At 43.5% G+C, this 27,919-nt stretch overlaps 1 protein-coding gene across 4 annotated transcripts in view; it reads right to left on the bottom strand.

Annotated features, from left to right (window-relative positions):
- Positions 1 to 642: 642 nt before the first annotated feature.
- LOC109501517 overlaps positions 643 to 27,919 on the bottom strand; it is a 94,975-nt gene continuing 67,698 nt past the window's right edge. For all 4 annotated transcript variants that reach the window (XM_045061123.1, XR_006600442.1, XR_006600443.1 and 1 more), the window contains one exon: positions 643 to 3,695. In XM_045061123.1, the coding sequence (XP_044917058.1) occupies positions 3,486 to 3,695 (210 nt within the window). In that variant the 3' untranslated portion in view covers positions 643 to 3,485. The remainder of the gene's footprint in view (positions 3,696 to 27,919) is intronic.

Genomic DNA, 27,919 nt, shown 5'->3' with positions numbered 1-27,919 from the left:
CCAGGAGGAGGGAGGAAGAGGGGAAGTAGTCTATGAATTACAGTGACCTGCTTTGTGAATTACCTCATCTATGGTGAATTCATAAGACAGTGGCAGTGTTTTTCACCCTACCTTACAGTATGTCTTCAGTTCTGAGTGTTTTCTTCCCAGAACAAGGCCAAGGGCACTGAAGTGAGCAGCCTCTCAGGCAGGGAGCCTACAGGGCCCTTCCAGCAAGGGAGGTACAGTGGATACAACAAGAGCAGATTTCTCTCCCTCACCCTGCACCTTGCTTCAGTCCTTGCGTAGTATCATCCCTCATGGACTGGTGAGAAAGAACAGTCTCTTAACATAAATCCAAATACGCAGAATCGTAGAATTATTAAACTAGACCTTCGAGAGAGTGGGTCTCAATGCTTCCTTTCTCCAGAGAAGGGAGATCTCAAGATTGTGCAACTAGTCAGTGGCAGAGATGGGGCGTAAGCCCAGTGTCTACACTCGGACAGAAGGCTGAGGACACCTACTCCATGCTGTTCCAGTCTGCTTTGCCCTCCCTGGAAGGGCAGCCCATCACACTGCTTGGAAACAGACGTCCCCTCCCACACTCACCCCCTGTCACAGGTTACATAGAGGGGAGCATGAATGCGGACTGCTATCAACAACTTTCAATTCAGCAAATATTTATTAAGCACCTGCTGTGTGCCTGGTGCTGCCCTGAGCTCTGACAACACCAGAATGAAAGAACACAGCATTTTATTACAAGGTGGTTACAACCAGGTAAGTCTGTGTTTCATCACTTTACAATAGCCATCCCCACTGTAATGCTCTGCAAACTGGTGTGTGCCCCAGTACGTCTGGAGCCACAGGCCAAACTGGTTGTTACCTCTTGACATTTCCATTTTCCTTGATTATAATTACACATTTCCTTGATTTTATGACATAGATTTTTTTCAAATTCACGTTTTAAGCCTTGGAAATCTGGAAGGATGCTTCTGACACTCTAAGTATGTGTTCCGTGGGTGTTGTCCTCTTTCTTTTTTCCCCCTCAGGTATGGATTGAGTTTCATCTTAGAATGATACATTAGAATTGAGGAAAGAAAGGAATTTAAATGGTCATTTCGAACGTTCGTTATTTTAGGCTACTTCACAATATATCAGGTTTTGAAAGATACACAAATACCAGACTTCAGCCCAGTCTCTTCTTCGTGGAGGGAGCTTTCAGGCTCTCCCCACAGAGTCCCCGAGTGTGGACTTTGAGCTCCTCTGCCAGGGGGGCGGGGGGGGGCACTTTAGGGGAAGCTGAGAAGCGCTGGTTTAGAGGAGGCAGTGTTTGTAAGGGCCAAAGTGAGGGTGGGAAAACATCTGCAGGACAAACACGATGCCGAGCATTCCAACCAGACCCTGGACCCAAAAGCAATGAGACAAACACTTCCAGATGAACTCATCCGTTTTCATGTTATAAACATTCCTCCCCCCAAGGAGAGCTGGTCTATCGCTTCCCACTATATTGTTGTTTTTCTACCTTTGCCCCTCGCCTCACTTCTTTGAGACCAGCACAGACTTTGGACCCTGCCCCTTCTCACTGTCCTGCTCGGCCACCTGTCCAGCCCTGTGTTCGGCAGTAATGACCAGCAGACCGTGCCTTTCTTGCCAAGTGGAGCCGACGCTCTGTGGACCATTGTCTGTGGGGCCACACTGCTGTCCCCATCGCTGCCCCTATAGGACACTCATCAACAGCTGTGAGAGGCTTCCCATCCTGGCCCATAGAAAAGGAAGGCCTGGAAAGGCTTCTTAGAGCATCAGTTCAGAGGTCCCGCAACCAGCCAAACAATACACGATTATTCAACGGCTCCAATTCATTTTCCTCTGCTCCTCCCCCACCGTTACCCTTGAGAGAAAACTAATTTGCAGAAAAATAGCCCCTGCCAGCTAACTTCTCCTCCTAAATGTATGATGACCCCGAACCCTGGTCTCTGTGGGTACTTGTTCTCACAGTAAATGCACAGAGTTCTGAAAAGCCGTCTTCTCCTTTAAAAACCTCCCTCCCCCATCTGAGTCAGGGAGATGCTTTCTTTTCCTTTTATTCTTTGCTTCTCTTTTTAACATGTGTGCTGAAATTGGCACTTTCTCTTTTCAGTTCACTCCCTTCCTAGGATTAATGCAGGCAGCAATGGAGAAATGTGCACAATTTTTCCAGTCTCTGCACTAGGCGAACCCACGGGTGATGGATTAAATGTAACAGGCTCTACCTTACATATCACTATTTAAGTGAAGTTCTGTGCGGCCGGTGATGCATGGTGTCATCCAGGGTGCCCTACACAAGCGGGGGACTGCGGCTGCCTCCACTGTTGTCTGAGTAAATAATGGGGCTAATGGCATTTGGTGCAAATGAGACTCCTATAGAACTCATAGTGCTTGTTGATCTCCTTCCTATTTTTCTTTGTCAAGAGCCTGCTTCAGCAGTGTGGCCTGCCTTGGCTATCTGGGGGAGGAGGGAAGGTCTCGGGGAGTTCAGGATTTTGTAACTAATATTGAACACCAGCAAGAATGGATGCCAAGGTCGGGTTAAGAATAAAGAAAATTGATTTGGAGGTCAGGGTCACGATGTGAAAGGCCCTGAATGCTGCCAAAATATTTTCATTATCGCCGTTTTTGTTATGGAAAAGACCAGGCCTGTGTTAGGAGGCGAAGAGGTGGGAGGTGAGGATGGAGAGAGGGAGCCTGAGAGATACTAGGAGAATCAGAGCTCTAGGATTTACGGGCTGTGGGTCCCCAAGTCTAATTTAACTGGTGCTTGCCTCCCTTGTAGAAGTGCGTGGATGGACAAACACTGATAATGACACTTTTGCCCCACAGAACAGGGCAGTTCTGGACTCTCTCAGTCCCTCTCTCTCTCTCTCCTGCGGCAGAGAAGCTGGAGACAAATTCTTGCTGTTGTATTTGCAGGGGTAAGCTATTTCATGCATCACTGTGATTCTACTTTTCGCCCATGCCTCCAACATACCTGCACCACAGGGCTGTATATTTTAACAAAATCCTGTTATTATTGGAGCTCTGACCCGATTTTGTTTCTATATTCTGAAGTAGAAAAGACTCCAGTGGCATGAAATTAGCAACACATTCTGCTAGTGTGTTAATTGTGTGAGAGTTTTTGGCAGGAGAATCTCTTAGCGCTACATCGAATTTATTTTTTATTTAAATTTGGTAGTGATTTCATATTGTGTTTAACGAGAGGTACCATGGCTTAAAACACTTGGGATTTACTGTATGTTCAGAAAGAGAAAAAAATCTGCCTAATGCAGTGGTGCAGAAGGAATTATGTAATTTTTTCACTTAGCAGGGAAGCTGCTAGCATTGATTTCTAACTCGTTATGAGAAACTGGCATTCCCAGGCAGTGGTTTGGGTAGTCCTTGGACCCCACTACAGTATCCAAATGCAGTTGTGTATCTGGCCAGTAGCAGATTACCTACTTTGATAAAAGCAAAAACGCATGAAAAAGAGAAAGTCAAAATCTCCTAGGACAGAGTGGCTGTTTGCCTCTAACAGATACCCCTTCCAAACCCCCCCAAAACCAAAGGGACATTGCATGACCACGGCTGTCCTCATAAACATGTAGCCGGGCGAGCAAATCCCAGAGAGGGGAAGCGTGGGCAGACAAGCCAACAGATGTGTCCCATTGAAGATGGACTCCTGCTCTTCGGGGCAGAAGGCAGCTCTGAAAGAGGAAAAAAGCAACTAATGATTAGTAAATACTTACTGTCTACCGGCTACTGTATTGGCTGACTTGTCATCTCATTACCCTGGCCATATACCAGATATGTGATTCTCTGCTCCTGGTTTCTTGCCCACCTCCTCTCCCCACACCTCCCTCCTTGCTTATCACCCACCACGCCACTGTTGTCTGAGAGGCTCTGAGCTGCCCCGGCTAGCTATGGGATCCTTCCTGTCCTTCATTCACTGTGTGGCTCAGTTTAACAGTTCAAACCAGGATAGGCAAGGGCGCTTCTCCCTGGTACTATTCTGTAACAAGTCCTTCTCCAGAATAACAAGCATGGCTTGAATTTGATTTGTGGGGTAGAGCAGAAAGACATAGAACAGGACTCCAATCCCAGCTCTACCTCTTGGTGCCCTTGGGAAGATGACCTACTCTGTGGGCCTGGGTTTCTGCATCTGTGAGAGACAGCCACACTTTGGGCCAAGATTAAACAAGGTGATGGATGTAAAGCTCTCGGCTCCGGGGCTGGTCCATGGAGTCTTTGGGTCCTTTTCCTTCCTGACCCCACAGTCATGGCAGTCACATGTGTTGAAGCTACATTAGAAGCCAGGCACCATGCTAAGGTAGGCATCAACAGAGATGTCCCCAGAGGTACCATGGAGTATGTACCACCCCTCATTTAATCGTCACATAACCCGGAAGAGGCTGTATGCCATTCTTCTCGAAACCATACCTTGAAGACCAGAGCCAGGATTTCACCTTATTTGTCTGATTCCAAAGACTCATAACTCAGTGGTTCTCACCCCTGGCAATCTGGAGAGCCTATAAAACACTGACACACAGACGTCCTACACCAGACCAACCTTTAAAAGTTACACAAGGAATCTAATCTGATGGTCAGTGAGCAGTGAAACCACTGTCTTCTTATGTTCCACCACCTATCTGACCTACCACTGGCCAAGCCCACAAGCTAAGACTTCTTGAGTAAGAGAGGAATTTTAAATGCTGTCTGCTCCCCTAATAATTAGACTAATATTTACCACTTCCAAAGGGTCTACTATAGCATGAGCACTTTAGGTTATCTTTGGTCCTCAGAGCAACCATGCAGGAATGAAATGTCTTCAATTTTCCTGGTTCACAGAACTTATGTAGTAAGTAAGTTCATACCTGGCACAAACAAGCCCTCAATAAATAGAACTGTTAACACCATCATCATCACTATCACCATCATCACCATTACAATCATCATCATCATCATCACCATCTCTTGAATCCTCACAGCAGCCTCCAGACCTGTCCACTCTGTCCCCTAAACATCCCGGGAATCTGTCTGCATCTCACCACCCTACCACCACCCCTTATCCTGAATGCCCATCATCTTTCACCTGGAAAGCTACAGCAGGTTCAAATAGCTACTTGCATCCAAGCTCGTCCTCCTCCAATCCATTTTCTACAAAACATCAGGGTGATCTTTTTAAAAGACAAATATTTAACCTTTCCTGGCTGTAAAATGGTGATAACTGTCAGGCCACTGTGTAAGGATTGGTAGACTGAGCCCTTTATAAAAGTGCCCAGGGGAGGGGAAGCTGAGTGCTGAATCTTCTCCCTGTTCTCCTTGCCAACCCCCTCCCCGCCAACTGGAAACTGCATTGGCCCTGATACCAGGGTGCTTTTTGTGATTCATGCGCCCAGAGGTATGTGTGAGAGAGAATGGTTTGGCTTAGGGAGAGGGGCATGTGATTTTCTAATGCACACCAAGGTTTTGTAGTAACAGCCACTGCCCTCAAGTTGAACCTACTTCACTGAGTTATTATGCTAGACAAATGTGAAAATTTAAATAAAATGGAGGTTCCCTACGGGAGTTGAAATTTGAACCCTGGCTGTCACTCTAAAGCTACTATCCTAACCTCTGTTGTTCCCTGGAATACAGAGAAGGGATGCTCTCACAGGGAGTCTACAGATAGAAAATTCTTTGGGTGGCAGGCTTTTTGGGAGAAGCTTCACAGAGGTGGGAGGTGCAGTCTCTCCTATTAAGGCCAAAAGTAGGTCAACCAGAGCCAACCACCTTGTTCTCCTTGCCCATCTCACTTAGTTAAGTCTTCACTTCCTTTGGCCTTCAAAAAAAAGTTGTAAAACTTTGGATGAAAACATTTTTCTTAGGAGAAGGGAATTTAGGGGACAAGAGAAGTGGTTATGCTTGGCATCTGACCTCTGTTTCAAGTAGACTCATTCCAGGCTACCTACTTGATAGGTGAGGTGTAGAGATAAAGAAAATGAGATTTTAATGCGATAATCTGTCACTATTCTTCCTTATCAGATCATTGCCTTTGCTGGACCTTGGATTAAATTCTTGGCACAGCATTTTGGAACCAGAACATCCCTTAAAAATAATCTACTCCAATGGTTGGCACCCAAGAGCCCCTTAAGAATGGGGGTCTTCACATGACCTTTCAATATTTCTGAGCTTATATGTGTGGTAAGTTAACACGGACTCACTAAAACATTTTATTTCTTTGCCTTTGGCTAGAACTTTAGTAACTTAATATTTAAAACTGTGGACATCTCATGCTAAGTTCTGGCTAGCAGCTATGACTTCCATTGATAAAAATGAAAATGAAATCACTCTGATCCAAAATCCTACTTGGAGTTCATGGTAGAGTCCTGCTTCCCAGACCAGGGTTTAGTTCCACCATACCAAACTGACATTTTCTTGACATTTAGGTCAGTGATGAATTTTTGTTTGATAATTGGTTTCAAATCATGCAGTTTGAATTTTAATACAATACTTTTTTTGTCAAATTTCATTTTAAAGGAAATTTAAGCTACTGTAAATTGAAAACCAGATCATTTACCATCAATAGAAATAAATACTGCGGAAACAAAGCACTGTGACTGAATTCCAGCTAACTAGAGTTGCTTACCAGGGCTCTTAACATGATGTCTACTCACTCATTATCAAGGAGGGGGTGGGAAAGATGAGGCAATATTGGAGCAGTTAAGGAAAAAGTGGCTCTAATTGTGGCTTTCTCTAGACTTCTTCAGAATACACAAACAGAATTAAAAAGGGAATATTTTTCTCACAAAACCTATTTCATGTTCCAGAGTGCCTGAGTGGCTCAATCAGTAAAGCATATGATTTTGGCTTAGGTCATGATCTCACAGTTTGTGAGTTCGAGCCCCATGTTGGGCTCTGCGGTGACAGCACGTGCTTTGGATTCTCTGTCTCCCTCTCTTTCTGCCCCTCCCTGCTTACACACACACTCGTTCTCTTTCAAAAATAAATAAACATTAAAAAAAAAAACTATTTTATGTTCCTATTGTTTTCACTCTATGGGAGAAATACCATATTAAAGAGGTAAAAGAAATCAGAAATGGAGCCCTTGCCCCCATCCACTGTCTTCCCCTTTCCAGTATGATCAGATTCACCCCTTTTTTCTCTCGAATGAACCATCTCTATATTTTGTTCTCCAGGGCTCATTTGCTCCCCTCTTCCAGGGTCCTATGTCTACTCTGCTAGGTCTCAAAGCCATGGAGTTCCCAGCTGGCTGGTAAGGGGGCTATGTGTTTTGGAGACAGAAAAAGAGAGAGTGGTAGAGGCAGAGAACTGCTGGTAGTGGTGGATAGAGCCACTGTTCTTAACCAGATTTGATATTCCTGCTCAATATTCCAGGCTTGTTTAGTTTGCGTCCACATTTCCATTGTGCCACATAAGCGCAACTGAGCCTCAGTGCTAACTCTGACACCCTGATGAATCCCTTCTGCCCCTTTCTCCCTTTGGCCCCCTTCCCTGTGACCCTGCTCTTCCATAGCAAACAGGATGCTCTCATCTTATTCTTTATAGCCTTCACTCTGTCCTTCATTCCTAAAGCATTCATAAATGGCAATACTATTTTGGCATTCAATGACGTGGACTAGAGAGATTATTTAATTGCCCAATATTTTCTATCCTGTGCATTACCCTACCTTAGCAAATTTTGGTAATTTAACCATCAGAAGCCAAAGAGAATGTGGTTATATACCATCTTGCTTGTTTCATGAATTTTCTCAATTATTTCCCCCTGCTCTGTGTCCCTTGTGTTTGTTTATGCTCTGAAGTCCCTGACTATCTAGAACTCTTTTATCCAGAAACTCTGTTATCTGAAATGAGGGTATGCTACTGGATGTGTTTTATCTACTTTGAAAACTGTCTAGCTCACATGAACCCTTGCTTGTCCAAATTCATTCAGTACTTGTCTAGATTCTTCAGATCATCAGGGCCTTGGGGAGCCCCACTCCATTTTCTTATTGTTTAACCTCCGCTGCCAGCAACTCCAATTGCTACTTTCTATGGTAGAGACACGTGCAATGTTATCTGAATCCCACAGTTGTTCCAGTAGCTTTGCTTCTGCCTACTTTTTAAGACCCACATTATAAACATAAGAATTAGACTTTTCGAACCTCCTTTGGTATTCTGAGGCAACATAGCCAAAGGGAAAGAATACTTTTCTGCATTTAGGCACCTGTGTTCTTGAATTGGTTTTATAGCTGACTGTGTAACTTAAAACAAGTCCCAAATCGCCCAATGTATTACCATTTCTCAATCAGCTATTTGTGGATAATAATATCTAAGCTTCCTTATTAGCTGATGTTCTGTCAATAATAGAGAGCACAGCTTTAGAAAAGTTTAGAGGGCACTATCATTTTTATAATTAATCTAGAGAAAGGGTCCTTAATAATTATTTTCATATCTCATATTTGGCAAAAAAAAAAATAATAAGGTTGAGAAGTGTTAATGGAAAACTGGCATCAAATTGAGGCTTTCTCTGGACAATACAGAAGTGTGTACTGCCAGCAAATGAACACCCTCACTCTGCTTGAATACTTCTCATAATAGAGAGATCATTACTACTTCTAAAAGTTTCCGTTATTGAACTCTAAGTTAGATATTTCTTTCTTGCATAAGGCAAAACATACCACTTTGGGAGATTTTCATTGTTTGTCCAAATGTAGTTCAACTTACCAACCATTTACCAAGCACTTCCTATATGCAAAGTCCTGTGTTAGTCATCTAGGATTATAAAGATTAAGTCAGCTTGGTTCCTGCACTCAAAATCTTTGCAAATGCTCTACAAACGAAAGGTTGAATGTAGTATCCAATGCCGTTGGATACTTTAAAGAGAGATACTCCACTACTAGCTAAGATGGAATAATAGAGACTTACTGTTCTATCTGGAACAACCAAAATGATGAACAGAATTTGTGCAACAATAGTTTTTAAAACACTGGCTATTAGGGGCGCCTGGGTGGCGCAGTCGGTTAAGCGTCCGACTTCAGCCAGGTCACGATCTCGCGGTCCGTTAGCTCGAGCCCCGCGTCAGGCTCTGGGCTGATGGCTCAGAGCCTGGAGCCTGTTTCCGACTCTGTGTCTCCCTCTCTCTCTGCCCCTCCCCCGTTCATGCTCTGTCTCTCTCTGTCCCAAAAATAAAAATAAATGTTGAAAAAAAAATTAAAAAAAAAACACTGGATATTAGGCAACAAAATCCAGTGATTCCCAAGAAATGGGAAACAAACAATTGCCCCTACAAAAGTTTGCTGCCTTGAGTTTTCAGGCCCTTGTGCAGGACTGGGGAATCCAAGCACAGAAGTCCAGTGGACTCACTGGAGAACATGGAAATGATTCCTAGAGACCAAGGCAACTAGAGTTTGCAAAAGAGACTACTGAAGAAGGGAGAGCTGTACAGAACAAGAAAGGGCCTTCTATATACAGAGGGCCCCCTTATCTACAGAGGGCCCCTTGAATATTCAGCAGAGTATTGATCAAAGAAAGCACATGAAGAAGCTACCCAATGATGAAGTTATCACCCAGAAAAATTAGAGGAAGCAGAACCATGAATACTGCCTGTTTCCACCAGCCAGACTGAAAAGTCCCATAATTCATGGAGCATTGGGTAGAGTACTCAGAAGGTTCTTTTCTCAGGATTGAAAAATAATCCACCTTAGAATAAACACGGTTCTGGTTCCACCTAACAAATCTTAAAAACAAGACCCAAAAGGAGCAAACCGTTTACAAGCAATTTAACTGCATCCCAGAACAAAGCTCAAGAATATTTATAGGAATACAAAAATAGCCAGTACCCAGCAAAGTAAAATTCACAAAGTATGGCATCCAGTAAAAAAAACTGCCAGTAGATGACATGATATTATACATGGAAAATCTGATAGACTCCACCAAAAGTCTGCTAGAACTAATACATGAATTCAGCAAAGTTGCAGGATACAAAATCAATGTACAGAAATCAGTTGCATTCTTATACACTAACAATGAAGCAACAGAAAGACAAATAAAGAAACTGATCCCACTCACAATTGCACCAAGAAGCATAAAATACCTAGGAATAAATCTAACCAAAGATGTAAAAGATCTGTATGCTGAAAACTATAGAAAGCTTATGAAGGAAATTGAAGAAGATATAAAGAAATGGAAAGACATTCCCTGCTCATGGATTGGAAGAATAAATATTGTCAAAATGTCAATACTACCCAAAGTTATCTACACATTCAAAGCAATCCCAATCAAAATTGCACCAGCATTCTTCTCTAAACTAGAACAAGCAATCCTAAAGTTCATATGGAACCACAAAAGGCCCCAAATAGCCAAAGTAATTTTGAAGAAGAAGACCAAAGCAGGAGGCATCACAATCCCAGACTTTAGCCTCTACTACAAAGTTGTCATCATCAAGACAGCATGGTATTGGCACAAAAACAGGCACATAGACCAATGGAATAGAATAGAAACCCCAGAACTAGACCCACAAACGTATGGCCAACTCATCTTTGACAAAGCAGGAAAGAACATCCAATGGAAAAAAGACAGTCTCTTTATCAAATGGTGCTGGGAGAACTGGACAGCAACATGCAGAAGGTTGAAACTAGACCACTTTCTCACACCATTCACAAAAATAAACTCAAAATGGATAAAGGACCTGAATGTGAGACAGGAAACCATCAAAACCCTAGAGGAGAAAGCAGGAAAAGACCTCTCTGACCTCAGCCGTAGCAATCTCTTACTCGACACATCCCCAAAGGCAAGGGAATTAAAAGCAAAAATGAATTGCTGGGACCTTATGAAGATAAAAAGCTTCTGCACAGCAAAGGAAACAACCAACAAAACTAAAAGGCAACCAACGGAATGGGAAAAGATATTTGCAAATGACATATCGGACAAAGGGCTAGTATCCAAAATCTATAAAGAACTCACCAAACTCCACACCCAAAAAACAAATAACCCAGTGAAGAAATGGGCAGAAAACATGAATAGACACTTCTCTAAAGAAGACATCTGGATGGCCAACAGGCACATGAAAAGATGCTCAATGTCGCTCCTCATCAGGGAAATACAAATCAAAATCACACTCAGATATCACCTCATGCCAGTCAGAGTGGCCAAAATGAACAAATCAGGAGACTATAGATGCTGGAGAGGATGTGGAGAAACGGGAACCCTCTTGTACTGTTGGTGGGAATGCAAATTGGTGCAGCCACTCTGGAAAGCAGTGTGGAGGTTCCATAGAAAATTAAAAATAGACCTACCCTATGACCCAGCAATAGCACTGCTAGGAATTTACCCAAGGGATACAGGAGAACTGATGCATAGGGGCACTTGTACCCCAATGTTTATAGCAGCACTCTCAACAATAGCCAAATTATGGAAAGAGCCTAAATGTCCATCAACTGATGAATGGATAAAGAAATTGTGGTTTATATACACAATGGAGTACTACATGGCAATGAGAAAGAACGAAATATGGTCCTTTGTAGCAATGTGGATGGAACTGGAGAGTGTGATGCTAAGTGAAATAAGCCATACAGAGAAAGACAGATACCATATGCTTTCACTCTTATGTGGATCCTGAGAAACTTAACAGAAACCCATGGAGGAGGGGAAGGAAAAAAAAAAAAAAGAGGTTAGAGTGGGAGAGAGCCAAAGCATAAGAGACTCTTGGAAACTGAGAACAAACTGAGGGTTGATGGGGGTGGGAGGGAGGGGAGGGTGGGTGATGGGTGTTGAGGAGGGCACCTTTTGGGATGAGCACTGGGTGTTGTATGGAAACCAATTTGACAATAAATTTCATAAAAAAAAAAAAACTGCCAGTAATGCAAGGAGGCAGGAAAATATGACCAATAATTAGGACAAATAATAACCAATCAAAACCAACCCAGGACTGACACAGATGTTAGAATGAGCAGACAAGGACATTCAAACAACTATTAAAACTGTTTTACACGTAGTCAACTAGTGAAGTACAAACATGGAAGATATTTAAAAGACCCAAGTTGAACTGCTACTGAGGAAAACTATAATTTCTTTAATTTTTTTATTTTTATTTAAAATTTTTTTTCCAATGTTTATTTATTTATTTTAAGAGAGAAAGAAAGCAGGGGAGGGGCAGAGAGAGAAGGAGACAGAATCCCAAGCAGGCTCCACACCATCAGCACAGAGTCTGATGTGGGATTCAAACTCACAAACCACGAGATCATGACATGAGCTGAAATCAAGAATCAGACACTTAACCAACCGAGACAGCCAGGCACCCTGAAAACTATAATTTCTGAAATAAAAATTACACTGAATGGATTTAATGACAGATTGGCTATTGTGAGAAAAAAAAGCCTTTAAGGAACTTTAATAAATAGCAGCAGACCCTCTGTCTAATTACACACAGGGAGAAAAAAAGAATGAATAAAAGGAGACTCACTGATCTTTGGAACTATTCAAGTAGTCCAATGTTCATGTCATTGGGGGCTACAAGGAGAGTTGGTGGGGAATGGAAAAAGAATTGAAGCCCAAGCATCTGGAAACACATAGCAAACTAAACCAGCAAACATCATAAAGAAATTCTTCAAACCAATGATAAAGAGAAGATCTCAAAAGCAGTCATAGGAAAACGACATATTATGCACAGAGGAACAACAACAAAAGAATGACAGCCGTTTCTCATCAGAATCAATGCGAGTGAGGTAACAGTGAACAATATCTTTAAAGATGAAAAACTGTCAACCTAGAATTGTGTACCCAGTGAAAATACATTTTAGAAATGAAGACAAAACAAAGACTTTTAAACACACAGAAGAAGAAAGACTTTGTCACCAGTAGATCCACACTACAAGAAATTTAAAGGGAAGTCCTTTAGATAGAAAGAAAAATACTGGATCTACACAAAGTAATGAAGAGTTCTGGAAAGGTAAGTATGTAAGACTTTATAAAATTAGCTAAAGCTGTCTAAAAGATAATTGGCTGTTTAAACAAACCAAAAAGTAATATAAAGTTGATTATATACATAAAGGAAATGTATGACAAAATTAGCATGAAGCCTTAGAGGGGAGAAATAGATGTATTCTATTATAATGTTCTTAAGCTATGTGTGAAGTACAATATAACAGAACAACGAGTTTTAACTAAGGTGACAATGAAGGAGATCAAATAGTAGCATAAAAAATACTCAACCTAAAAGAAGGCGGAAATAGAGGAAATAGGAAACAAATAGAGGATGGGAAAAAAATAGATCTTGCCATTTACTCTGGACTCAAAGAAAAAAACTATATCCCCTTTCCAGAGTAAAATAGATCCCCCTTATGTGGAAATGCTGCCAAGGCCATATCTGAAACAGGTGCTTCATAAGACAATGCTTGTCCTCCTCAAGGTCTGACCTTGCCCTCCTCTCATTACCAATAACTGGAGTCAAGTCAAGTCAAGTCAAGAAATAGAATGTCTGCTCATTCTACACCAAAAAAGTTGCAAGATCTGACAAATAGGCACTGGCAGAAACCAGCAAGAGACCCATGGAAGTGAATCTTGAGAGGATTGGATAATGGAGACCTGGAGATAAAGATGAATGGGACGAATTCATTGACATGGGAGCATTCTTCCTTGACTCAGGATTTTACAGCCTGGCAAAAACATCAGGATCCAGTCATAACACACTGCTGGCATGACTCTTTGAAGCTTGGATATAACAATGGATTATATTAAATAAGATAGAGTTGTTAGAATGAATTTGGCAGACTATCGAGGAAGAGCCAAGGGGGATTAGAAATGTTAAAATGGATTTATTAGTGAGATCAGAGAAGTCTCCATCTGTCTATATTCCCCAGAAAGTCCCAAAGTACATTACTCTGGCTAAAGCAATAAGAGATGCAGTGATGAAAAAAGCCCTGGTAACTCCAATAGTGGCTGTCCCTGCACACTGGGCTTGGCAGAAGGAAATGGTGCCATAATCTAAACTCCTTAGCATCAATAAGGATGATAGAACTCTGGAATGTTAGACGTCAGGTGGCAATTCTTAAGTGACGTAGAAGGTATATGTGATTACCATATGGGCACAAAGGCTGGAAGAGGCTTTGGCCCTCTGACATCTGTGGCAGTGGCTAAAAGGCCAGTGTGTTCCTAGCGAGGAAACAGATTAACAGCCAACTAAGATAGTGCCTGACTTGCAGAACTGCAAAAAGAAAATTGTGAGCTGTCATAAGCACACCTCAAAGGAGATCCAATAGGTCCACACACACACCTTGTAGTTATTTCCCCATTCCCCAAGTGCATGATTTGGATAGATAAACAAAGTAGCTGTCAGTATCCTCCCGCTGGTTCCCCGACCTACAAAGTAAGAGCTATTAGGTAGGAAGGGCAAAGTGGAAGCCTCTGAAATTATCCTTCCCCAACCCCACCAGCCAAGAGAACAAACCCAAGTCAGCACTACATCCTAAAGGAGAATTAATACCACCATCAAAGACAAACTACACAGGTATGATATTCTCCATCATGTCCATGTATAATGTACCTGTACAGCCCTTGAAAACATAAACTAACAGATCATGATGACTGATGACTGATGACGGTAGTAGACCACCATAAACTTAACCAACTGGTAGCCCAATCTAAACTGCTTAGCTATAAATGATATCTTTACTAAAACAGATCAACACAGCCTCTGGCACTCCGTATGTTGCTATTGATCTGGTGAACATATTCTTTTCAACCCATCATCAATAACCAGGATCAAAAGCAGTTCTCAATTAAGTGAGAAGGACATCAGTACACATTCATAGTCTTGCTTAAGGCTATGTAAAGCCTCTTGTGCAATGACAAAGTAGTCTGAAGGGATCTTAATTGCTTTAATATGTGCAATGCTATACTGATAACATCATGCAAATTTAACCTGGTAAATAGAAATAGCAAGTTGTGTGTCAGGAAATTAAACCCCACAAAGATTCCCCAACCTGGCCCATCAGTGACATTTTTAGGAGTCCAGTGATGTGAGGTATGCTGCTACATCATCTTCCATCTTTGAGGTAAAGGACAGGATGTTAGATTTTGTACCTTATCAATTTTCTATTGCAGCACAACAAACCACAACAAAACTTAGTGAGGTAAAATAACAACCATGTTATTATGTTCATGGATTCTGAGGGTCAGGAATTTGGACAAGACACCAGGAATGTTTTGTTTCAATTTCTGGATTTCTGCCAGCTTTTCTAAACTGGGGTTCCATGGTAGAATTAAGCCCTGGTGCCCTAAGGCATCCATTTGTATGTCGTGAACTAATTTCTCTCCTGTGCATTTAGAATGGTACCAGTTATGTACTGTACTTGGGAGAATGGCAGAAAATAGTCACTCAAATCACTTTCTGTCTTCTCTAGCTCACATGAGGAACCTCAGTTGAGAAAGGCTGGCTGGAGCTTTAGGTGGGGAACTCAAATGGTTGGCGGGGGGGGGTGACTCAAACTGGACCAGAATCTTACAAGCTCGTCTTCACCTACAGTTCTACTGCCTGGGCTGGGAGACTTGAAGGCTAAGCTCAGTAAGGACTGTCAACTGGACCACCAACATATGGCCTCACCACGTGGGTTGGATTTCTTCACAGAATGGCAGCTTCAGGGTAGTTGGAAGAGCAAGTGTCCCAATGGACAAGGGAGAAGCTACATAGTCTTTTATGACCCAGCCTCAGAAGTCACAGAGAATACCTTCTGTCGTCCTCTGCTAGTTGAAGCAGTAAAAACCCTTCCCACATTCCAGAAGAAGGGACATGGTCCTTGTCTCTTGATGGCAGGAATGTCAAAGAATTTTGAGGTGTTTAAAAACCACTAAAAATCTTCAGAAATTAGAGGCAGCATATACTCCTCCTAGGAATACCACTTGGATTCCTTTATTGGGTGACATGGAAGGCTGCCAGTTTTGAGTGTCAGAGCAAAATCTATAGCAGATCTTGCCATAATACAAATGGCCCTGCCACTCAGGCCACACAACCAGTAGATCTAGTGGTGCCATTTACTGTGAATAAAGATGTTGTATGAGTGTAGTCTCCATCAAGCCCAATAAAAAGAGTTGCGGCACAGATCCTAGAGTTCTAGAGCTAGAATTTCCTTCTGTGGCAGAAAATGAAAAACCATTTGAAAAGCATCTCCTGGACCCTGATTGAGATGGATCTCCTGACCACAGGACATCAAGTGACTGTGCAGCCAGAAATGCCCATTATGAGCTGGGTAGTATTAGACAAAGTTGGACAGGCACAGCAGTAATACGTCATACAATGGCAATGGTTCATTTGAGATTGGGCCAGAAGGGATCGGGAGGACAGAAGGAACTTCCATCTGCCTCATATTCCTGTGTTATCCACCTCTCTTGCTCAGTTCACACCCAAGGCCTTATGATTCCCTAAAACCAACAAGTGAGAAAGAACTTGGACCTAGTTCTTAGATGGGTTGTCTTAACAAGTTAGTGCTAGCAATAATTGGACCACCACCAAACTATAGCCCTGTTCAGGGTGGCCCTGAAGGATACTGAAGGTCACTCCTTCCAATGAGCAGAGCTGTGAACAATCCACTTGCTCCTTTCAGTTTATGGGTAGGGAGAAGTAGTCTGAGTTATAGGTATATCTGGACCCATGGGCGGTGGTGAATGGCTTCCTGATTGGGTCAGAAGCCTCAAGTTTGGAGGCAAAAAAGAAGTTTGGAGACAAAAAAGAAAGCATGGAGAAAATCTTATAGATGGACCTATGCTACTGGGCACACAACACTCGGATCTCTGTCTCAAATCCAGGTGCACCAGAGCACCTCCCCTACAAGTGTGGCACCAAACCACTAGGTGGACAGGGTGTCTTGAGGATGCCAGCTAGCCTCTTTCCCTAGCCCCTCCAGGACTTGCATGACAGAGGGGACATGGAGCAGAGATGGAGGGTCTGCATGGTCCCAATAGTATGTGTGCCATCTCACAAAGACTGGTCCAGCAACTGTACTGAATCACTGAAACTGCTGTACCAGTCACCAGAGAGACTGACAAGGAACCCTCCATATGGCACACACTCCTTAAGGAAACCAGCAGTCACTTGGAGGTAGATCTTTTCCATCAGATACCCTCTATCCTGGAGGGAGCACTGGCTCAGCCTTACCGGAAATGGATGTGGGTTTGCCTTCCCTGACCCAGCATCTCTGCCAACACCGCCATCCACTTAACCATTCTGATGTATGTGCACACCTAGATGTTTGAGGAGTTATTACCCCAGAGGCAACCCTTGACCACTTGGTACCAGGAGCCAGGAAATGATCCATCCTCACTTCCTCTCCTTAAGAGGATGGTCCTCAAAGGTCCAAGGAGAACAGAGCCAATTTGACCACACTAGGAACCAGATCAATAAAGCACCTTGGGTTCCTTTCTCTCCATCTTGTTTGACATCTCTTACTTCCTCATTCCTGGTGCCAGTGTTTCCCAAATAAACCACCTCCATCATGCTCCTTTCTCAGGTTTTGCTATCTGAGAGAACCTAGGCTAAGATGCTATCTCAGACCTCCTCACAAAACATGATTTTTCTGTGAAGTGAGGGGTCCATGTGCTGTAATTCAAGCAATCTCTACTCACGTGGGCACCAAGGTGCTTTTTTGTTTGTTTTCTTGCTTGCTTGTTTGTTTGCTTGCTTGCTTATTTTTAGGCAAGAAAAAAAATCGGAGAACACAAAATATCACGTTCCTGCTTAGGTTATTATAGATACCCTATTATAGATAACCTCTATTTGTGGATGCAACACCCATCACATTGGCCTTCAGGTAGGCTGTGCAGGTGATGCACTGCACAGGGACCTTGTCTAGGGGGTGGGTGGGTCTTCACTCACTAGGCAGAGTCCTGGCACAGGCTGCATCTGCCCAGAGGAAGGGTGGCCTGCTCCTAATCCCGAAAAGGAACTGGTGGCTCATTAGGTCATGTACCTGAGAGGAACCTCCACACAAGAAGGCCACATTTCCTATACACCAGAAGATCATCCTATAGACCAGTAAAGTGCAGCATCCACCCCATTCCCACCTGTGCTGTTTAGCTCTTGAGAGCCTCACATTTGGTTCAAAGCTAAGAGCATTACTTTTCTTAATTAAGTAAAAACTCAAAACAAAGCTCAGCAGTCCAGAAGTAGTGAGAAAAACATGTTTTTGAAAATAAAAACTATCTAAGGCTAGGCCAGCCCCTCCTATGGACAGATGAGGAAACCGAGTCCAGAACCACTTCTGCATGGCCGGCTACTCTCGCCAGGCCAGGTGTCAGGTTCCAGCCAGGGCATGGCTCGGTAGTGTCTGTGAGCCAGCTCATGTTCTGGTAAAGAACTTCTGCCATTGACTAAATGACCCCTTTCCTGAAAGCAACGTGATGAGGAGGAGTAAAGGAAGAAAACGAAACACCAGTCAACAAGGCACAAACTTAAATTATACATTTTTCACTTGTGCGTGTTGTTTTGAAGGAGCTTCTGGGTTTTATGAACACTAAACAATCTCTTGTGACTCTGGTTACTACACGTCTGGAAAACTGTGTACATGTGGTGCATTCTCATTATTTCAATGTATATTGAATGCCAGGCCAAAAACAGGATAAAAGAGGTTCATTGAATGGCCATTTGACTGTTGTGCTTCCAACAAGCCAGGGACAATACATTGGGGCCTTTTCACTCACTGGTGGCACAGCTGTGAGAGTGTTCTGTTGTAAGTGGTAACTGATCATATTTCACTGTAAAATGAAAGATGAAATTAATGAAAGATCTAGTTATAGATCCTCTAAGAAGAAGCCAAGAAAGAGACACAGTAAGATGGTTTCCGAGAAATGAACTAAAGAGCAGGAAGGAAGGTACTGTGGCCCAGGTTTAAAGAATTGGTAAATTCCAGCTAGAGCTCTTTCATTTACCTCCACATTTGGTGCTGGCTCTTCCTCATTACCTTTCCCCAGGGGTTATTCCTTATCCTTCTCAAGTGAACAGATCAGTGATAATGGCAATGCACTTGACATCTTCCATGCAAGGAGGGAGTCTGCCCACATCCTCTCCTTCACCCCAGAGCAGGCAGCTGAACTGGAACACATATTTGCCATGGCTCTCCAGGGTGCACATTTTGGAAACTTAAGACCCACCTGGTGGATCTGGGCCCCCAAATTCTCACCACCCTGCTTTCTTTTCTGTCTTAGCTCAAGGAATAGGAAACTGAGAAGCAGCCACTCACTTGCTCCTGTCTGCTGGTTGCATAATGCTTGGGGTCTACACACCTGCAGGAAGTGACCCAGGAGGAAGTGAAGTTTGAAGTGTGAATGAGATTTCTGCAGACTGTCACCTGCACAGTGGGAAGAGTGTCCCAAAATGTGAGGAACTTGTTTTGCATCTCAGGCAGGCACAGAGTGTGGATCCACTTCAAACCCGAGGAGGTGATTTTACTCCCTCTGCTTCAAAGGAGCAGGGAGGGAAAGAGTGGCCCTTTTGTATAATACTGGAACCCCACTTCTTGGTCAGAGTCCCAACTCTGTTGCTCATCAGCTCTGTGACTCAAAGCAACTATGTTAACATCTCTATCCCTTATCTTCCTTATGTGGGAGCTGAGGACAATAGCAACTAACATTTATTGACCGTTTGCTATGTGCCAAGCCCCAGTTCAGAACTCTTTACTCAGAGTTCATTCATTTATTCCTCATAATGATCCCCTGAACTAGACAGGATTACTGTCCCCATTTTGCAGATGAGAAAACAGAGTGACACAGCTGGGGAATGACAGAGGCAGCATTCAAACCCAATGATCTGGCTCCATTATTCATGCCCTTAGCCACTCAATAAAGTGGCAAACAACATCACCTCCTTCACAGGGTATGTTGAGAGATGGAAGTGAGTTAATCATGAGGAGTGCTTAGAGCACACAGTGCCAGCCATCTGCTCAATAAATGTGCACTCCCTCTACTCTCATGTTCTGCTCTCATTTGGGGCTAATGGTGAGGATGCTGGAGTCGAAGAGGGAATGGGCATAGAGATGGGACAGCAGTAACCAGCCTGGGAGAGCCAGGGTGATGTGAGTCTACCTTTCCCTAGCAGTTCCCCCTTCCACCCAGGCAAGAGGAGGAATGTACAACTCTCTCTGTGTAACAGCCCACAAAGGATCTCTGTGCTCACTTTGGGCCAGGTGACCTGTGATCCCATCCCCATGCTTCTGAAGCTCTCAGCACAAGCAGGAAAACCAGATCACTCACCTCGTATGGCCCCAACAGGCTCGTCCTGTCTGTTTTAGTTTTTCTGACTAGAGACACCCTTTTCTCCAGGGGACTGACATCAGGGTTCTGCTCCCTGTGTTTGCTGTGTGTCCCCCATCGTCAGACCTATTTCCTGCCTTCTCTGCTCTGTTCTGTGCACTAGCAGGCTAAGTGCTGTGAACTGTTCTTGACTCCCTTGCCGGTGGGCTTCCTTTTGGGCTTGGTCAGCAATGGGAGTCGCCGGCAGGAAAGAAAAAGGCAGGAGGAAAGGGATCAGAGTATTTCCTCCCTGCTTCACTGGTGTCTGACAAGACCTGTGACCCTTCTCCACTCCAGCTTCCGCTGAGGGTATCCCTCCTGCACAGCACCAGCCCCTGGGCTCTGGTGACTGTTTCCTCCTCTTGTCCCTTTGCCCTGGGGCGCCTGTGGCTTCCCACTGTTTCTGGTATCTGGGTGCTCCCACCTCCGTTTACACCCCTTACCCATTTCACACCACTGTAAACTGTGCCTTAATTCATGCTCTGCATTTCCCCGTCTGGTTGAACTCAGGGCCCTGCTAGGACCATGGCTGATACACTTACAAGTCAAGGGATCATTTTACCCATGAAGCTCAGAGGCTGTACCTGTTCCATTAATTATTATTCTAAAAGTTAATCTGATTGTAAATGTTGACTAGTGCAACATTAATGTTGACTAACGTTAAAATTTAGAAATGATAGATGAGCATAAGAAAGAAAACAAATACCACATGTATTCTCAGCCCCCAAAGATAATCACTGTTTTACCATGTGCATTTCTCCTAATTGCAAACAGATCATCTTGCATTGGTTACTGGCTTAAATATACGATGAATAATTTTCTTCATCAATAAATATACCTCAACATTAATGAATTTACTTCTAAAACCTCTAACGCAAAATCCCTAATGGCTGTACTGTATCCCGTGTAGGCCACTACTATAGTTTAATCAGCCCTCTGCTAACAAAGATTCAGGTAGGTTCCAATTTTTCCTGATTATAAACACTGCTGCAATAAACATCCTTATACAATATAAAATACTTGAAAATACAACCGATAAACAGTCTTCCTACAGCAAAAGCCTCGCTTATGCTGTAGCAGCAGGGTCACCCCCTCTCAAGAGATAATAATATCTGCCTTCACTGCCTCCCACTGATGTTGTGAGGTTCAACTGAGAAAATGTATAAGTAAGTTCTTGATATGCTGTAACGTGTATGGGGTGACTATTACAGTATGATCTAATTCTATCACAACAGCCCTGCAAGGCAAGCATGGTGGAGATATCCTCCAGGCACATTGTCCTGACAGTTTTGCCAGACATAAAGAACTGAAGGCTTACTTTTAGGCTTTTATACATTTATGTCTCTTTAGCACAACAAAGAATCATGCATAAGAAAAAGCAGCCTTCCAGTACAAGAGTAAACTACCAGCTGGTTGTACATTCGATCTGTTCTGGTGCATGTTAACTCACTGTGTCCCTTCCAGAGGACCGTGTCAAACAATCAAAGGAGTGTGAATCATCTGAGAGGTCCCTGGGGCTCTGAGGTCCCTCACCGCAAATGTTGGCTACCCCAACCCCTAGAGCTGACTAGTCATAAGAACTACTTTCCAGTCCTTCCTTGATAGTCTCTTCCAAAAAACCACTTTAGATAACTGCATGATTAAAAAACAAAATCAGCAGTAGTTTGGCTTTTTTTTTTTTAATTGAAACTTTTAAGTCAGGTGGAGAAGCTACATTGACATCTCACATAAAAACCACCCTGTCACTCAGAAGAAGGCATTCCACTTTGGATGAATTCTTGATTTACCTTCTACAAATCTAAGTTGGTGGATGTTCTCTGCTCTTGCTGAAGCAATACTATTAAAATGTCAAACATAGTTTCCTGGAGCAAGAGACCTACACAGATTTCAATTCTTAATGAAAGGCACCAGACAAGTTTTCAAAATCTGACTTGCATCATGCTTAATGCTGTTTGTTAACTAGTGTGAAAAGAAAAGGTTTCAGTGCATGAAAGCAGTTATGTTCTATGAAGGTAAATGATGTTCTCAGGCATGATATTCTATATGATTGCTTGTTTTCTATTGTGGTTTCATTTTCCACAAAAGTCCAATAAAGGGGACATAACCCTATTTTATAATGCCATCAACTGCTTTTATTTTAAATCCCCATGAATTAAGAGGGGGCACAAAGCCTTCCCTCTGACTGTTTTCTCAACTACTTGTTCATTTTTATCTCTTCTGGGAAGGGCAGAAAGGAGGATCAGGATATGGTGTTTAATGTGCCAGATATAACTCACCTCAACAGCAGCAGAGGCTCATGGCTTGCTTTCTGTGTGAGTGAAGGAAACACCTGCCACCTGGTCCCACAACCTGATCTAGGGGTCTTGGCAAAGAAAGGTGTGCATGCCTTCCAGAGACGCTGAAATTGCCTTTGTTTCCTTCCTTCCTAATCTTATCTTTGTAGATATTCCACTGTTTCCATGGGTTTATTCATTTCCATCACCACTACAGCCTCATGGTTGTTTTTTTTTTTTTTTTTTTTTTTGTGGTTGTGTATTCAACCAAAGAAAATGAGTAAGAAAACAATTATGATAGTGAAAAAAAAAAGATTCAAAACTGCCATATGTGAGACCCATGGGAGTCCCTGATTAATTTTCATTTTCATCATTTAGTTCTAAGCTTGGCCTGATTCACTAAATGTGTGAATAAGTATGGTCATGGACTTGATTTCCTTGCAGCTTTGGGGAAAAAAAATGAACTAGCCCAAGTCTCTTTCTTACCATGATCGGTTCCTGAAAGGCAAGGGCTGATGCCATGTGCATGTGGCCCCAACACCACAGCAGCAGACCTCTGTCACACAGCAATTCCCAAAGTGGGAATTCTGAAAGATTTTAGAGAGCACTCAGCTAACACTGAAAGCATCAGGTTGGAGATAAAATTATCCATTCCTTTGTTTGTGTCTCCCTTGTCTTTTCTGGGATACATATCCTCCTACCCATTTTCAGTGCCCAATATACTGATTCTGAAATAATAATCAGTTAGTGAATAGTTACAATGGTTAGGGCATTCTAGGAGCCTAGCATGATAAGAGCACACAAAGTACTTGGAGAAATCCAAAAGTGGGAAGACCACTGCATTCTGGGAACCATTAGGAAAGGATCCTAGAAGAGCAGAGGCAAGCTGAGCCTTGGACAGGTAGGAAGGTCATGTGGGACTAAGCGATGTGGGCAAAAGAAGGGAAGACATGGCATTTGTGGAGCATAGTTTGACAGAGCTGAAAAGGTAAGTTTGAACAGGTGTGCTAAGGAAGTGGTCAGTCTGATTAGAAAAAGTTTTCACCAAGGGGCACCCACCCCTAAAGGCAGCATGTCTTTAGGAATCAGTTGGTTCAATGAAAGCCCAAGAGATTTCTACCTGATCCTACAGGCAACAGAAAGGAGAATGACATTGGGACAGATATCTTTAAGGACTATTCATGTGACACTAATGACCAAAATGGGGGTCAAGAGGCTCCTACGCACTCCAGCTGAGGGGCCATGAGGCTGAGGAGACAGTGGCCATGACAATGGAGAGGGTAGAAGTGAATGATCAAGGTTGGCAGAACTCAGAGCTTCCCACAGTCCTCTCAGTATGTATGTCATGAAAAAAGCCTTTCTCTTTCTCTAAAAGTCTCCCCATTCTATTCCTTTGTTTTGCCCTTAATGGTCTGATCAACTATTCTGTGCTAAAACGTTAAGGGTAGGGGTGCCTGGGTGGCTTAGTTGGTTAAGCGTCCAACTCTTGGTTTCAGCTCAAGTCATGAACTCGCGGTTCATGGTTCAAGCCTTGCTGCCGCTGCAGGTGCAAATGAAGCCTGCTTGGGATTCTCTCTCTCCTCTTTCTCTGCCCCTCCTCTGTTCACTCCCTCGAAAGAAGAAAGAAAGAAAGAAAGAAAGAAAGAAAGAGAGAAAGAAAGAAAGAAAGAAAGAAAGAAAGAAAGAAAGAAAGAAAGAAAGAAAGAAAGGGAACACCTTTAAAATGTTAAGGGCAGATTATGACTTAAAATAAGAGGAAGATAAAATTGCACAGTGATGAGAAATATTGAGCAGTGAGCACACTGTAAGAAATAACTTGTCAGAGAATTTCTTCAAAATTCTAGTAAAATACAGTTTCGAAAAGTAAGAAAACAAAAAAAATTGGACAGGGTTGCAAGGAGTTACACAAGAAGCCATTTACTCCAAATTTCTCTTCAAGTTGTGGCATTTGGGTTGTGGCTGATTGCTATGACACCAAGAGAAAGCACATTGGCTTGGATTAAATATCATTATTCTGCTTTCCAAATTGCCTTGATTGCTCAGGGTCATAGCCCTCCACACATCTGGACTCCAGGAATGAGTCATTTAAAGAGGCACCCCCAAACAGAAGTTTCTGTTCTCTCCCCTTGCTCTATTGCGTGCTGTGTACTTGGACCGCCGGTTAAACAAATCAGGGAAGAAAACAGAAGTATTTAAAGCAGTCATGCAAATTTCCACAGGCATAGGGTCTGAAAGAAATTGGGCCTGGCCAAAATGACCTCAGGCGTCTGCCGAGGAAAAGAATCTTGCTTCTAAGAATGTTCTGCAGCCTTCCACGTCTCCTTCCATGACAGGCATCAGTGGTGTGACAATTAAGTGTGGTGGGTGGGCATTTCTGTGGGCTGGGAGCCTATTTTAACTTCCAACTGTGGGAGTGAGCTTTAACTCTGTGCTAAAATTAGGGGAATCCAGCAACTCCTGTGGTTATTTCAATCAGTTCCCACTTATTGAGTAGCAGCAGCACAGTTAAGTAATAACATGGTAACCTTGCCAAGACATAAATGAAATGCTGAGTGTTGCCCAGTTGGACCTGAAATCACTTCAATGATCTAAGTGGAGAGCCAAACCGACAAAAGGACTGCTGGCACCTCTGAGGTGGGGGGAACTGGGGACATGGAAATAGAGTCCCCACGGCAGCTCCTCCGACACTTGGGGAAATTTTAAGGGAGCAGGAACCGACTGGCCAGGCAATCCAAATTTCCCTAACAAAATTCCAAGATCCCCAGTGATCAGGAAACCTTGATTTGACCTCCCCTCTCAGAGACCACACACTGGCTCTGCCAGAGCAGCCCACAGCCAGAGCCAAGGCATCCACGAGACCTTGGCCCTGGTGCTTGAGTTCACACCATAGTAATGAGTGTAATAATGATCTAGATAAGCAGCTTCTCACGGCTGCACTGTGCAGAGTGTTGTTCCGACTGGCTCCACTCTGGGAGGAGGATGCTTCTCTAGCTGAGAGAGAGAAGGGCCGTGATGCCAGCTTCCAGTTCAGAGCAGACGGCCGAGATAAGGAGAAAATGAAAAGGAGGAGGGGGGCAGAACCAGAAGCCTTGAAGAAAGGTTCTATCAAGATGCGTGGAGCACCACGGGGCAGAGAGCCCCTCTCTCCACTGGGCTGAGGGGAGAGACAGAGGGAGAGAGAGGAGGGAGACCCGAGGTGGCAGAGGTCACTGATTACCACAGATGGAGCACCTGAATGCAGCGTTCTTCATTTCACCTTCCCCACCCTTCTGACTGTGGTGGCTATGTTCCTCTGCATGGTTAGGTTGATCCAAATTCAAGTGCAGCCCACAGTCAAGGGGCAGGGGTTACACAGAAGCAGGACAACCAGGAGGTAGGATCATCGGTAGCCATCACAGAAGTCTGCTACCATGCACACCATTATCATTTAGCCCATCTGCTGAGAAGCAGAATGAACCACAGGAAAGAAAGGAGGAAATCAGCCGACTGTGTTACAGGTCTCACAGTGGTCGTGAACCTTGGCTGCACTCCAGAATTATCTAGGGAGCATCTAAAAACTACTGACACCTGGACCCTACCCCCCAGCTATTCTAATTTAATTAGCCACAGGCAGGACCTAGACCTCAGAACGTTTAAACTTCCTCAAGCGAGTCCAATGAACTGCAGGATTGGCAAACACTGATTTAGTCTTTCCTGCAAAGGTCAGATAGGGACAAGACTGAACAGAGAGCATGGGCATAGGTTCTGAGCATTTCCAGGTGGAAAGGCCCATTAAAGGTCACCAAAAGAGGACCCCTCATCCCCTACCTGAGGGTTGAGTCAACTCCATACCATCCCTGACAAGGAGAGGTGCCTTGGCATCTGGAAAGTCTTCTCCCCCACTCCATACACAAGGCCAGGTAGCACACAGTGGGACACAGCTGCCTGCTTGAAGGTCACCTTGTGTTGAACTGATTTCATTGATATGTTCTTATTCCTATCCTTTGAGTTTCAGTAGAAAGGCAAAAAGAGAATTCTACATAATGTTATAAAAAAAATATATGAGAACCAACCATATTATTGGATTGAAAGTTTGGTCCTGTCATACTGTCAAATGACGAGGAAACCTGTTCAGGTCGGAGGGTCAGTTCTTAGTAGTTCCGAAGTTCATCTCTCCTCTCTCTACCCCTAGAAACTCACCTGTCCTACCTCCCATCCCCTGTACACAATGGCATCTTTCTTATTCTGACAAGAGCTTAATGGGTTACTATGCCTTTTAACAAGTGCCTTCACTTCCTTGTCCTGAAGTTGGACCTCTGCAGAAAAGTTAGTAGCTTTTGTTTCATTAATTAATTGTTTTCACTCAATAATTTTTAATGTTCTTTTTAACGTTTCTTTATTTTTGAGACAGAGAGAAGGGCAGAGAGAGGGGAAAACACAGAATCCAAAGCAGGCTCCAGGTTCCAGGCTGTCAGCCCAGAGTCCGACGTGGGGCTCGGGCTCATGAACTGTGAGATGGTGACCTGAGCCAAAGTCTGATGCTCAACCGACTGAGCCACCCAGGCATCCCAAAAAATCTTTATTAAAAGTCAATTCCATGCCAGGTTCCCAGAGATACTGTGGTGGGGCAAAAGCAGCCACTGTTCTGCCTTCATGGGAGTCCTCACTATATAATCATACACACAGGTCACAACTGTGATCAGTGGTATGCAGGAAAGCACATCCTGGGGCCAGACTTGGTGTGGGTGTGAGGGAAGGTGAGGCTGGAGTTAAGATGGGTGGAAGGGTGTGGAGGAGGCAGTTGTGGGAAAGGTGGAGAACTCAAAGAGTGGTTCAGACAAGGGGAAGAAGCATGGGCAAAGGTCCTGGGGAGGGAAGGAATATATATAGAAGAGGAACTGAAAATATTGCTGTGTGGCTAAGGACAAGTGGGAGGGAGCTCAGGAGGGAGTGTGGCTGAGGAAAGGGTAGGAGCCATGTTAAGACATATTATCATTATCACAAGAACAACAGAAGCCCATCAAAATGTGTTTATCAGTCAAGGGCAAATGCAAAGATGTCAGAAAGAGCCTCTAAAGTAGTTACTCTTCTACCCTCAATTTATACCATTACTCTGCATTTGAGTCTTAGAATATGGGTTTCTCCTCTGAGAAAATGGAAAATCCTTTTTACGTAACCAAAGGCCTCTACCATTATTCATTCTACAGCTATTCCCAGGCACCTCAAATGCACTGGGAAGTGCCCCCTGGCCAATGTCCATATAGAGCTTACACCCAGGGGAGAGAGACAGACAAGAAACAACAGCCAAGCTGCCAGGAGCCATCCTGGGGCTCCTGATATTCCCACTGCTTCCCCGAACCCAACGTCCTCAAACTGGCATTGGTACAAAGTCGAGATTCCCAAATACAACAATAAACAAGACA

This window comes from Felis catus, chromosome A1 (genome assembly GCF_018350175.1).
Source record: "Felis catus isolate Fca126 chromosome A1, F.catus_Fca126_mat1.0, whole genome shotgun sequence".
Classification (NCBI taxonomy): Eukaryota; Metazoa; Chordata; class Mammalia; order Carnivora; family Felidae; genus Felis; species Felis catus.
Note: the sequence above shows the minus strand (reverse complement) of the source record. Positions and strands in the feature narration are given on the sequence as shown.